The sequence below is a fragment of the Embiotoca jacksoni genome, unplaced genomic scaffold, assembly GCF_022577435.1.
Source record: "Embiotoca jacksoni isolate LCO1_2020_lvr unplaced genomic scaffold, fEmbJac1.0.p SCAF_17, whole genome shotgun sequence".
Classification (NCBI taxonomy): Eukaryota; Metazoa; Chordata; class Actinopteri; family Embiotocidae; genus Embiotoca; species Embiotoca jacksoni.
The window spans coordinates 9,460,096-9,474,549 of record NW_027185307.1 but is presented as its reverse complement, the minus strand read 5'-3'; the positions used below and the strand labels follow the sequence as shown (position 1 = coordinate 9,474,549).

Sequence of the window (14,454 nt, the reverse complement as noted above, 5' to 3'; positions counted from 1 at the left end):
TTAATATCACTTGCATTTTTGCCCATATTTGCCAGGAGATAGATAAACAGGAAAGAATGAGAAAGAGAGATAAAACAGGGGCCCCCCAGTCAGGAGTTCATCAGCCCCTCAATCATTATATTAGGGTACCCAATACGGTGCTATTATACTTAAGACATTTTACTATCCATTCATCCATTATCTATACCTGCTTTATCCTGAACAGGATCACAGGGGGGCTGGAGCCTATCCCAGCACACTTTGGGTGAAGGGAGCATTCACCCTGGACATGTCGCCAGTCTATCACAGGGCCAACACGTAGAGACAGACGGAAACAAAGACCAATCACGCTCTCATCCACACTTAAGGGCAATTTTTTTTTTTTTTTTGTAGAATCACCAATTAATCTGAGATGTTTTTGGATGTTGGGAGGAAGCTGGAGTACCCGGAGAGAACCCACGCAGGCACAGGGAGAACATGCAAACTCCACACAGAAAGGTCCAGGCCCAGAACCAAACCTGGAACCTGTGTGAGGCGGCAATGCTAACCACTAATAAAGAAAAATGCTTTTATAAAAGAAGTGCCCGTGTTAGACTGGTTTCTTCCCACTGATTGGCGGGAGATGCCCATTCGACTTGTCAGGCAGCTGTCAGAAAAGACTGACTGGTTATGAAAGGCATTCGTAACGAGACGTATGCAAATATCCTGCAGGTCATTATTCATAATAACACATCTAAGATATTTGGAATGACCTTGATTGCGCACGTTAGTATTCGTATTTAAAGGGATCACAAATACAACAATGACCCGAGCAAATGGAGCCTTTGCTTGGTATGTTAATTACATATTGCATATTATCATAGACACAAAGCAGCACCGTACACACAAAATTATGTGAATATGTACAAAACCTGTTCTTAATATCTTAAGAATAATTCTGAAATGCTTTGGAGAGACATTCAATAGCTGGAGATAACCATTCGAAACAGCTTGAGAGGAGCTCTGCAAAGCAAGTGGAGTAAGGCTTAATCTACAGGCTGCTGGTGGCTGATTGGGTACACAGCTCAAAGAGAGATGGCCAAGTGGACATGGAAGTTTTCCTTTTTTTAACTCCATCGTCTCAGCCCACTGTGGAGTTGGTGTGTACATAGATGAACAATGTTGTTTGTAGGATTAAGGACCAGAGCTCATTCTCTGTGCTAGCAGGATAAAATCATCAAATAGTCATTCATCAAATACAGGGAGTTGAATTAATAATCACAACGGCAGTAGTGTCGCTGTACAAAGGTTACAATTTTGCAACATCACTAATGTTCAAGATCAGATCAAAGTCTGACTCGTAAATTCACATGTACATTTTTCTGTGAATCTAATGGACAAATATCTTTTAAAGGATGTCACTGCTAGGATTACCAGTCTGCGGTATTTACTTTTGCATTAGCGATATGCCAGTCTAGCGCAATAATTCACTCATCTGTAACTAAACTGGGTTGACTAATTTGAAATAGTTATGTTAACCCAATTACACGTGTCAGGAAAAAACATTGTTGTACTTCTGACGCTCATATTTTGTAGGGCTCTGAACAAATAATACAAAAAAAAAAATATAAATGCATTTGATCGAACTGACCTGATGAAAAGCCCTGGTCTACATTTCAATGTAAATACAAGTTTGTATGTGTCTGTCAGTAAATTACATCAGACTTTATTATGTGAGTGAGATTAAGAAAATCACTGCAAATGTTTTTAACAACAGCTCTGTTTGTGTGGCCTGAATTAAATGTACATTGAATAGTTTGTGTATTTAAATTGCCTTCAAACATTTTGGCATTGGTATTAGCAATGTTAAGTTCAGATATGCACAGGTACTGTCATGTTTTCGGTGTTTAGAAAATGTAGCTTTTTCATATGATAAGTCCAATTTATGTGCGCACATAGTAGTGGTACACTGAACTTCTCAGGCCGATACTCAAATAGACACAGTGATCTGCAAAGCTATAAGGTGTCCTTCGTTATTTAAAGCAGTAACAAGTACAAAAACATTTTATCGGCACAATGCACCAAAAAGAAATACAACACACAAAAGATCAATTCAAGTGGAGGAGTTGTTGGTATGGTGACCAGCACAAGTTAGTGAGAGAGAGAGAGAGCTAATGTGAATGAGTGAGAGGAAGAGAGAAAAACAACTATGCATAGAGTTTTGTTTATAGGTTTCACTCTGCGCATTTAAAGTAAAATTATACAGTTGTGAAGATTCATCAAAGATGTGAATTGTTCTCATGCACAAATGTCTCATTCATTAATCTCAGTAGATATTATCATATGAACAGTGCTTTGGCAAATGCGCACACACACACACGCACGCACGCACGCACGCACGCACGCACGCACGCACGCACGCACACACACAGTAAAGCTTAATGAAATCATGGTGATTGATCATACAACTTCAGTATAACCTGCACTTATAAGGGTTAAGTAAGTAAGTAAGTGGAAAGATGTATAACAGGTATAAATAGCATGTTGTTGTAGCCTCATACATGTACGTGAGGGATGAGAGAGAAGAAGAAAAAGTGTGCCTATGCCTTGACAGGATCGTCCACAACAGGAGTGTATTGTGTGTGTTCTCAAATGTATGTTGCTTTTACCTGAGACAGCCTGTAGCATTGCGTAGCACCTGGGAGGTATGAAGGTGCAGCTTGCGGTCATCATGGTGATTGGGGGAGGAGTCCCAGTTAGAGTGGGGTATGATCACACTGTTGGTCAGAACGGCGAGGGCGTCCTGGATGATTGGCATCTTCAGTGCGTCACATGATGACAGGTTCCACAGCACACCTGCACATAGAAGCATGCAGAAAGAGACAGACATTAAGAAATGTATCATTTTTAACTAAAATAATTTGTCCTAAAACGTCAATCGAACGTTTTCAAAGGAGAATTTATGACTAATACGTTCATTTTGATCACTTCTGTGGATGACACCCACGCTTTTATTCTGAAATCTGACTGTTGGTCCTGACGAAAAGCTGACTGTCCAACTCGCGTCACTTATTGCGCACCGTGTCAGAGACAACGCACAAACACACACACACTATAAAGAAATGCAAATATATACCGTTGACATATGCAGCTGCACACACACATACCCATGTTGTCAGAAAAAAATAGTGTGTGCACAAAGATACATGGAATCACCTGCAAGGACACACAAATACTGTAACACCTAATCACATGCAGTATGGATACACACCCCGTACACACCCTGTACACACACACACACACACACACACACACACACACACACACACACACACACACACACACACATCGTTTTTCTAGTCAGATGGAATAACAGATGCCTCTTTGCAGACGGGTGACAGCAGTAGCCTTGTTGGTCAGCTGTGACACACTCTTAGACATGCAAAACACACATACCCACACACACACAGGCCGCGTCATCTTTTTCACATTCTAAATATGTTGCTTAGTCCCTACTGCTCCCACTGATCATTCCTACTTTGAGAGCATGAGACGCAAAACCAAATATAGTAACAAACAATGAGATACAAATGTGTGAAACAGAGATGAAAAACAAAAATAATATGACTAAGTAAATAAATAATGAGTGGGGAAGAGAGCTGGAGAAGGTCTGTGACGGTTTAGAGAGATAAAAACAGATTGAGACAGCAGAGGAGACATACAACGCCTTTTAAATATGATAAACTATAAAAACCTGCGGTGTTGAAGGTCACCATCTCTCATGTATTCGGTGTCAGACTCCAGATGTTGCAGGTCCCAGATGACAGATGTCATTCATTTGCACAGTTAGTACACAAATTATAGACAAAATATGGGACAACTCAAGACACGCTGTGCTTCATATGCAATTGAATGCATTTGCAGAGGCTGTCAGTGAGCTGAAAGATGTGCTCTTCATTTTGTAATTCAGCATGCATGCACAATCCAATTTTGCTCTGGTACTGTCAGATTGAATGTAAATGAAACATAATATTATAGATGCTGTTTGTCATCTTAAATGCTGGCAAAGCTGAAAAGCTCTAAGGCTGCTCCTCTGTAGTTAAAACGGACCTCTGAATTCATTGTGTAAAGGGGCAAATATTTAGTTTATCGACTAAAACAACACAAAAAAATGAGGAGTACAATCCATAGAACTTAACTTATCTCAGGCCCTGTAAAACACCCATCAGTGCAAGAGAGGACACTGTATGAGTAGGGTTGTCTCGATACCATAGTTGATACCAATTCAACCTAAAATCTACTTTCGATGACAATTTCAAAACTATGGTAAACAAACAAAACAAAACAAAACAAAAACATTCCTGGCACGAAAGCAAGATGGAGCCTTCAAGTAATAAAAATACGTTACTATTATGTCAGACAAAAAAAAAAAAATCTGGCATATTAATTGACAGTGGCATATAACCTTTACACAAAATTACCCTTCATGCAAATATAAAGAGCTGAATGGCAATGTCAGTACAGTAGCTGCTTCTGATGTTAAGAGTTACCACTACATTAACCTGATTAAGCACATTTTATCCTCTGTGAATGTTTTCTGTGGTGCATTACTACAAGAAAAGCAGCTGTCGCAGCTCTCAAAGAATAAAGTTAACTCCCTAACACCGTCTGCATTCTGGCTTTTGGTTGTCTAAAACTTGTCCCTGATTATCTGACTCAAACACTTAATATATTCATACAAAACGTTTGGGGTTTTCCCCTGCTGCAGTGGACCCGTTGCTGCAGTGTCATTTGCCAACTCATTGTTGTTGACTTAACTACTTTTCCGTCAGTACCTTGAATAACACATGTCACGTGACAGAGATCATTAGATGAAGTCAAGGTTGTCTTGGTTGGATGGTTCAAACCAAGGACTTTCACTTTGTTTAATGAAATAATCTCCCAACCCTAACCAAGTAGTTCTTGTGCCTGACCCTCACTATGTGGTTTTGCATTTCAAAACCTAATCAAATGTTTGCTTTTTTTCGAAACCTAACCATGTGGTTATTTTACATCCAGGCGAGGGCAAAACGTCACACTGAAAGTAGGCTGTAGTAGACTGATGGGTGTGTTGCATACTCTGGCGTGATAATGGGTTGGTCAGACATGAATGAGAATCAAAAGAAAAGTTATTATAATAAACATACAGTGTTGGTAAAAAGGGCAAGGATAGGCTGTGCCACTAGTAATGGTTATGAATTAAACCTCCCTCCACTGAAACACTGCACATGAGTTGCCATGGAGACACTGGGTGTTGACTCACAGCTAGTTTTGCATTGCCAAAAGCAATGCTTGCCTTGATTCTATACACTATCCTGCACCAGTGTCAGACAGAGTGACAATCTCAAACAAAGGGACGGGAGGACAATTAGACCAAGTAAAAGTCAGGAAGGACAATGAAAAAGACAGAATAACACTGAATAATAGCAGAAGTTCCAAATAAAAGGTTAAGGAAATATTTCCACTGATTTATAGACAAATGTAATGTGGGAACTAAGCTAGTAATAATTAATGGTGAGAAAAACAGTAATAGAAGAAGTCAGAGTGACACAATATTAATGAGTCGAAGAAGCAGAGAAGAGGATCCAAAGGTGAAACAAAAAACAAGTCCAACCAGGTATAAAACTGCAAGTAAAAGACAGGGAGAGAAAAGTTGAAAAGAAAAAAATACCAAGGACAGAGAGAGAGACTGAAAGAAGATGGCTGCGTGTGTGAGCGTATGAGGGAAAGCTCAAGAGGACAAGAAGAGGAGGGTGATAATAACGCGATGACCTTGTATGCTGTTTGGCAGCAATCAAGTGCTTGTTCTGAGGCCGCATATGTGTGTGTGAGTGTGGCAACGTTTGCCTTCACTTTCACTAATCAGCCTTGTGTTTCACATCTCAAGCCTCTTCTCTTTTCTCTCAATCTTAAATCATATGAAATCCTTTCAAACCGAGGTAAAAGAGAAACAAATATTGCTCTGTGGTACCTTCAGTAAACGGGGTGAAGACAGATATTGAGCAAAACACTTCACTTATAAACCTCAGTACTTTCAAACATCTGTCTGTCTTTCTTCCTGCGTCAGTCTATTTCTCAAGTGGAGAGTGTTGTCAGTGTATGATTTTAATCACGCTAAAAAAGTGTTAGCTCTGATGAGCCGACAAGAACGTGTCTGCTGGCTTACATGAAAGGCACCCAGCTGCCTTTCTTCAGCTTCTTTAGCCAATAAATCCGAACAAACACAAATATAAACACATGCACACACAACACACACTGAAGATGCTGGAGGGTGAGGTTATGATATTGGAGACAGAGATGGAACAGAAAGAGAGATAGACACAAGGGGACAGACAGCTCAGTTTTTCTGGGGCAAGGACATTGTGTCTGCCACTGTCCAATGTTCGGCAAATTCAAGGCTGACACACGCACGCACGCACACGCACACACACACACACGCACGCACGCACGCACGCCTGCTCCAGAAACATAGATCTGTAATGCTTCGCTAAGCCCAGGGTCCTTATGGGTATAACATCAGGTGACTAACAGACAATGACATCATACTTGATGCTGCTGTGTGTGTGTACGTGTCTGTGTTTTCTGCCTGTCTCTCTCCTTGTCTTTATCTCTTTCGCTCCCTCGTCTGACTAGGTCCCTTCAGACGTTTGACAGACAGTTTCCTAGGAGCTGGATGGTTTGGGGAAAAGGGGAAATGATTGCATGAATTCATGAATAAATGAGAGTGTGACTTGTAAGGGGAGAGTGAGACCTGTTAGGCCTCAAGTGGTGATGTTTTATTAAACAGCCTTCATCTGTGCAGCTCAACGTGAATTAGTTAGCCGCTGGGTCAGAACCCGGTGATGAGTAAAGCCAGAGCCGACAAATTACACAGCCAACGTGTCTACAAAAATCTGCGCAAGAGAAAAAGAAATACTGATTCTGGAGAACAGTTTGCATGACAGCAGTTTAACAATTGCTGACTTAAACCTAGGGTCATACAACTTTCATTCCAGTAGTAGGTTTGTGGAAAACATTTGTCAGCACAGTGTTAAATCTTGTATTGTGGGTAAAATGCCGCCGTCAGTACTGGAGGTTTCATTCCTGCCAGGCCCTCCCCAACCCGTTCTCATCCCAGGGCGTCAAATACACAGCCCATTGGTATCTCAGAGATACATACGAGGTGCCTTCGGCTTAGGCAGCAAAAACAGCGTGGTTAGGTTTAAGAAGGGACATGGTTTGGATCAAAGTGAGTGACTTTATGTGACATTAAGTTAAATAGGTTACAAGAGCAACTGTTAAAAAAAAAAAATCCACGTGGACATTTTTCTAGATCCAAATGCCGGTCTCCCAGATGAAAGTCCGGTGTTTGTTTGGTGCCAGTGCCAAAGTCCACCTTGTGTGTATCTCTCCAATGCCAACATGACAAAACAGCAGTATCTGACACCCTGGGAATGAGAATGGGCCGGCCGCTCACAGTGGAAATGCTGCAGTGAAATTTCCGCCGGGCATTAACAATTTCACAACAGCATATGTGGCACGGAGGTTTGAACATTTACATAGACAAGTGTTTCATGCTTTGAAGTGAAATGAAAAAAAAAAAAGTTATTTAATTCAACTTTGTTGATTTGTTGCAGTTCACCGCTGCAGAAAAGTGTTTTGTACACAAACATACATTTTTTAAAAATCAATCCTCTATTCTCAATCAACATTTTGTGGAAGTGAGTGTTTACTGGAGCACTGCAGTATAACACTGCAAATAGAAAGTATTCAAGTAACGAAGTTTTAATATTGACTAACTATTGACTAATGTTACCATGTCAAATACTCATCTCAGCAACAGGCAGCTGGATATGGTAGATGAGAGAAGGCAAAACTGTAGATTTTTCACAAATGGTATGACCGTGTTTCCCATAAAGAGACTTTACTTGGGTGACCCATTTCAGCAATTTTTGTTAATTTATTGTTTTATCTGTCCAAAAGAACGACCCTATCAACACAATCGATTAAGACGTAGACTAACTCCCTCACTCTTATTCACCCGTGTCAGCTCTGCACCGTGTGTGTGGCTGAGCTCTGCCCTTTGTGAAACTCGCAGAGGACATAAACCAGCTGCAAAATGCAGCAGAGACTTTCACACTGAGCTGAAATATTTTTGTCTGGACCACAACAGCGTGCGAGAGCTTTCAAGTGAGCTGCCAGCACCTGAGCAAGTGAGGGATCAAAGTTACACCACTGGTCAGCCGAATCCCACGACTCTCATTTCAAATTAAAAGCCCTGTAGTTTCACTCAGGGTCCAGCCAGGTTTTGACCCAGACATGTGTTTCCTGTGGGAGGGGCAGAGGGTCCCAATTGAAGGGATAACATAATTTCAATTTAGGTCTTATGTTAGACCACTGTACTTGACACTTTTCAAACTATTTTGGCCACACACAAGTTGCATGCACTGCAGGAGGCATTTAGAGAACATCTGTGTAATTGTAGATACAGAAAATAACCTGGGTCAACCTCCATCCTCCCGATCGCGCTACACTACATGAGACTCTGCACGCACAATTAGCCACGTCGAGCTACCCACCACCAAACGTAAATTCTCAACATATAGCAAACTGGCTAAAAATAACAATTCATTATTATAAACTTGTTCAAATGCAGGTTTTTTTGGGGATATTGTGTTCTTCAGCAGTTGCCTCTCAGCTTAACAGCCATTTCAAAGCAGGCAGCAACTGCAGCCACGGTCCGCTGCATCAAGGTGAGCCCATGAGTGAGGATAGCATCTCCTATTGACACCCAAAGCCTCTGCATCGACCACACTTTGACTGACAGGCCCGGAAGCCTTGACTTCATCCTATCTACCCCACGCTGAGACCCAGGAAGCCAATGAAGCTCGTCTAAATTTAAACTTCAGAACCGACAGGCAGACAGGGCAAATTGTTGAGGGAAGGTTTTTCCGGTCACCAAAAAAAAAAAAAAAACATAAGCGCTGCCTCATTTCCTCAGACCTAAACTGATTCTTTAATCACAGGAAGTGCTTTAATGAAGCTGACAACACAGATTCAGTAATGAGGAGGGTGATTTGTTATGACTCAAGCACGACCACTTTTTCTTTTATTGAGTCAGTTGGGGTCCGTGTCTGTTGGTTTAATCTGGATGGGTGCCACTGCCCCGGATGGATGTATGCCATTGCTTGCTTTAGCCACCAACTTGTACCGAAGGTCAGACTTTGATCAGAACATAATTTGGCAGAGCAACGGATTCAATGTCTTCCTGCAAAAACAGTGCAGAGGAACTAACAAGGTGTATTTATAATGCTCATTAGCTCTTTTTTTTGGAACATATTGTCATGATATTTGCTTCACTAGCCTCAGGAGGGAGTTTTTACACACTCACACAGGCTCATCTGGAAGCTGCACATTACAGTCCAAAGCGCTTAGAGGCTCAGTCCAACAGTAGCTGGACTTTAGATGACAAGAGAGGGGAATGTTACTTCAAAAAATTCTGTTGGGTTTTCCAGCCATTACAAGAATCTCAGCCAATTATTCCTACTTCAAATCCTTTCTTTTTTTTTTTACTCTTGTGGGTTTTGTCCGTATTCTTACTTTTTCTTTCTCTTGTTTGCACTGCTGAGTTACCTCAATCTTGCTTTCAACCTAAAACCAAGAGTTTTGACTTGTGATCACGAGGCAAATGAAGATAGACTTCAAAATATGGGTGTACTGGCATGAAAGTGTTTAAAATGTGGCGTTCAATGTTAAGTACGAGAGTAAACAAACAACAGGGTAGAGTCATGCATGACACTGAATCACAATGCCAGCAGCAGGGGAGAGCCAGACAGAGAAGGGCAAAGACAGGAAGAGTCGGGCAAAGAGAGAGAGAGAGAGGGGAGGATAGAATTACACAGTGTGTGTCTGTTTGTGTGAGATGACTATTTATAAAAGTCAGAGCTCAAAATATGATGCAATGTGACTTGGGGTGCATTTAATTCATTTGTTAATCTGCTTACAGACTACACACAAACACACACTCCATCTCCAGGTGATGATTTTGATCCCGTACCCTCCCCAGCACTTTAGTGATATTCTTCAAAGTGGCAGGATGTTTCTACAGGCAGAATCTGGTGACTGTCATCACTGACACGTAGAACATTAATTTAGTTTGGAGCATATTTCTACTTCTTTATCTCAAATAAAAACAAACCTTGTTTTCTAGAGCAGCAGGAGTAGACAGAAACTATTTGGTAAACTAACATCTGTTTTTGGATTCAGGTGATCTAACCATCTCTAATCTATCTATTACTTACTGTGGTCTTATTTCCACCCCCCACCATTTAATCTGTTCCCCATTGTCATTTATTGTTTCCTCTCTTCCCTCTCTCCCTTTCTGACAAATAAATTTCAACATGTACAATATCCATATTTTGTCTGCAGAGAAGCGCTAACACTACCTTTAGTTTTTCCAGTTTCTGCTCATAATTTCTGACTTCTCCATCCTCCTGCATGTCTTTGGTTGTCTTTCCTTTTTAAACTGTATTTCCTCCCTGCATGCAACTTGTTAAAGCAGGGCCAATAAGTAAAATATAATGCTTCCTTCTTGCCTTTATTCTCCTCTCATATCCTTTGTTTCTTCTCCAAAACTCTACGCCAGCTCGCTGGCTGTCATTGTTATGACCCACCAGGACCGCTTCCCCTCAGAGAGCAAGTGACCTATGGGGATGCATCTACAGATGGATGTTTGAGCGTGCGTGCATGCGCTTGAAGATGAAGCTTTGTCCCACTGCGGAACAATGGGGTCAGAGGTCAAATTGAACATGAGGGGGCCCCCACTGACTTTATCTCAGTATCCTGTGTGAGTGTGCGCAGGTGTTTTGTGTGCTTTTGTGTATTTGTGTCTGTTTCAATCCATGTCTGTATGAGCGAAACAGTGTGCTTATACTTTGTCTGAATAAACGTCCAATCTTCAAGTACGAGCCTGCACATGTCTCTCTTATCTCAGAACTAACCTTGTGTAACAAAGAGGTGGAATGATTGTGATATAAGTGTGGATACATGCAGTGCAGCTCAATGTGATGGAGGACACTGAGTCACATAGAAAACCAGAGTCCACACAAATGAAGGACTAAAGAAAAGTGTGAAGAGGAGAGGGAACAACATAAGAGTAGAGGTGGACGAGAGAAGAAAAGTAGAGAAATGAGATAATAAAAGAGGAGAGTAGAGGTAAGAGGAGGAGAAAAAGGAATTGACTTTCTTGTGTTTTCTCATGGGAGCCACTGTCCATGCTCTTAACCTGCCGGGGAGAACAGCTTATTGGAACTTCTGCTCGGCGAGCATTCAGGCCTCGACCCGGTCTCACCAGGTCCTCCACCTATCAAAGTTCACAGCTCACCCACTTTATATGAATCACAGCCAGCTCTTATCTCAGCCCATCTACCAGTTGTGTGTTTCTTTACAGTGAAAGAGACAGCAATGATTAATTGCTGAATTTCATTAGTAACAGAGATTTTAACCTTTACAGACTCAATCTTGTGGCTTATAAACTCAAATGCAGTTCACCCACAGAGACATGCACACCGTGGTTCATCAATATTAACAGCCCTGTAGAACCAACGACGTCCTGGAAAGTGACTGTGGCTCCACATTGAGATTAAATATATGCTACATGTGGTGAATGTGTGAGAGTGTGCCCGTCTGTGAGTCTTTGTTAAGAAGAGAGGGATGCAGTGCTGTGTTCGTATTTGCTACTCCTCTCCTAGAATATTAAATTCTTAGTGGGAGGCATATTGCAAAAATATTTCAGGAGAAATGGAGATTAAATTATATCAACTCATGCAATGTGTGTGTGGGTGTTGAAATTTAATCTATACATCTTTTGCCTCCATTTTTGTGAGTATGTTTACATGAGTGTATGTATGTATGTGCATTTCTTACTTGGTGTGTGTGGGTGTGTGCACTCCTGCAATGTGTGTGTTTCAACTGCACTGGTGAGCCTGTGCTCTCCATGTCCTCAAGGTTAAACCTAGATTGGCCAGCAATTGTAAAACACCACACTTGCCAGCAGGAACTTGAACATAAGGTGGTCACATTCACATTTTTGTGATTCACCGCATACACCAACGCAAAAACAATGAATAATAATAATAAAATGGACAAAACTTACAGTGCATTCCAACTTAACCATCAGAAAAATCAGTGAAAAGACATGACACGGAACAAAACACCTATAAGGATAAGTGATGTTCAGCACTGCCGGCTGCCTTGCTGCCTCCTTTGCATTATTTCTAGAGGTCATGCCTTAGAGTCTTATTAGTCTGTTGAGGAGAAACATGATTGAATATTAAATACAATTCAGGTGCATTTGAAGGCGCTCACAACGCTTTTGAAGACTGAATAGTAAACTTTCCTGTAGAACATTTATTCAGTGAAAGCTGACTGGATAAATTCCCCAATGAAGTAAAATAATTCAGCCAAAACTCTTTCTGGCACTGCCAAGGCCAGATGAGGGGAGAATAAACTGTGGTTATGTCAATGTAAAAGTGTGTGTTCATTTTTAGTAATGTGTATGTGTGTGATTATGAGTCATGATGGCATACCAGAGAGTTAAATGTTTTGGATTTACCAAATCTACATAATTAAAATTAGTCTGAAGAGTAATCAGTCACACGGTGGTGTGCTAAAGTCACAAAATGAAAAGTACAATCACAATTAGATAAAGATATGAAATAAACAAACACAATTTTTTTCTTGAGTTGTCAAAAAATGATTCTTTCTAATCAGTATTTAGATTTGGCGTCGGCGTGTGTCATATATAGAGCAGCTTGATTGATCCTTGCATCAGTTCATATTAAATTATATGGACACATTCACCAACACATACGCCATTATAACCTCTCATGAGAACACAGACAGACTCATACTGGAAAATAACTGATACACATGCTTGGAGGTGAAGCTTGAGTTTGTCACAGACAGCATACCTGTGACCAGCTCTCTGATTTCGACATCTCCTGTTTTCCTCAGCAGGCGAACCAGGGCTGGAATCCCCCCGCAGTTCTTCAGGGTCACTTTGTTTTCATCGTTGGCCTTGCCGTACACCAGGTTCCTCAGGGCTCCGCAGGCGCTGCGGTGAACCTCGCTCATCCTGTGGTCCAGGAGGTCGACCAGCAGCTGGATGCCTCCCTGTCTACGGATCTGAGTACCAGAGATACTGAATCAATGACAGTCATTTCTGCCTTATTCTTGAGTGAATAATATATAAAAACAAACAAAAGAAATCTATGATCTATCAGTAATATCTATCATACACACTCAAACACACCCACTTTACAGTCTCTATTGTTCACCAATGCTGAAACAGAAACATTATTAGTAATATTAGGTGATCAACAGTTAGCTTTTTCGTCTTTGTCGGTGGTATACTGTGTGTGTGTGTGTGTGTGTGTGTGTGTGTGTGTGTGTGTGTGTGTGTGTGTGTGTTGCCATCAGTATCTGTCAATCCTGCCAATCAGATTAACAACCCAATGTGGGCTAATTAAACAAACTATGACACAGCTAATGGCTGTGCTTTCACAAAAATGACACTTAATTACACTGATGAGGGAAGGAAGAGAGCGCACAATCGAACACAAATGCAATGTTTTTTTTGCCTGTCTTGTGTGTGTTTCTCTGCTGTAATATCTTTCTCTTACCCTGCATCTCAAAATGTCCAGTTTTTACAATTCTTTGACTACAGTTGTCTTTTTCAGTCGTCTGATTCCCATTTCCTCACATGATCTTGCATATGCATAAACAGAGTATGACTGGATTACCAAGACTGACATTTTTGGTGTCTGTGAAAACAGGTGGGAGGCAAAACTGCTTCTTAAATTAGGGAACTATGGTTTAATTACATTTATGTAACATTTTTCCTATGCACCATGAATGATGGAGCGAATGTGTTTATGATTTATGCAATATCTTTAAAGGAAATGAAACCATTAAAAATGATATAATTAAAACTTTAAATGATGGAAAATTACATCAGAAAACAGGATTTCACTTTAAAATCCAAAGAGGGATTTGAGGTTGTTACCTCAGAAGGCTTCAGGGTTTTAAAGACCTACAACTGCAAGATGCTGGAAATTTCTATTCTAAAAAAATATCTTTAAATCTTTTTGAGTTTTAGTTTTCTTACATAGACCAGAACATGCCTTTGGTAGCAGCATTTTATCGTCTATACTAACAATACAGACAACATTTTAAAACCTGATCCACATAATACAGAAAACTGAAGTTCACAACATTTCATGACGAGGAAAATAATGTACTGGATTTGAAAGGCTTTCTGAGTACAGGTAGGAAACATAGAAGCTGTGTTCCAGTCCTTTGAATTATAAACAATATCTCAACGTTGTTCAGCAATTCAATTAGGAAAGAATGAAGCGAAAGGAAATTGCAATTCAGTCAGATCATCATGCTAGCACTTTGGTGTAGCAGGTTAAACGA

At 40.7% G+C, this 14,454-nt stretch overlaps 1 protein-coding gene across 5 annotated transcripts in view; it reads right to left on the bottom strand.

Annotated features, from left to right (window-relative positions):
• The window catches only part of ctnnd2a (catenin (cadherin-associated protein), delta 2a), a 234,914-nt gene that overhangs the window by 53,323 nt on the left and 167,137 nt on the right, over positions 1-14,454 (bottom strand). For all 5 annotated transcript variants that reach the window (XM_069151523.1, XM_069151526.1, XM_069151525.1 and 2 more), the window contains exons 14-15: positions 12,948-13,161; positions 2,628-2,814 (exon numbers count right to left, since the gene is read on the bottom strand). In XM_069151523.1, the coding sequence (XP_069007624.1) occupies positions 2,628-2,814; positions 12,948-13,161 (401 nt within the window). The remainder of the gene's footprint in view (positions 1-2,627; positions 2,815-12,947; positions 13,162-14,454) is intronic.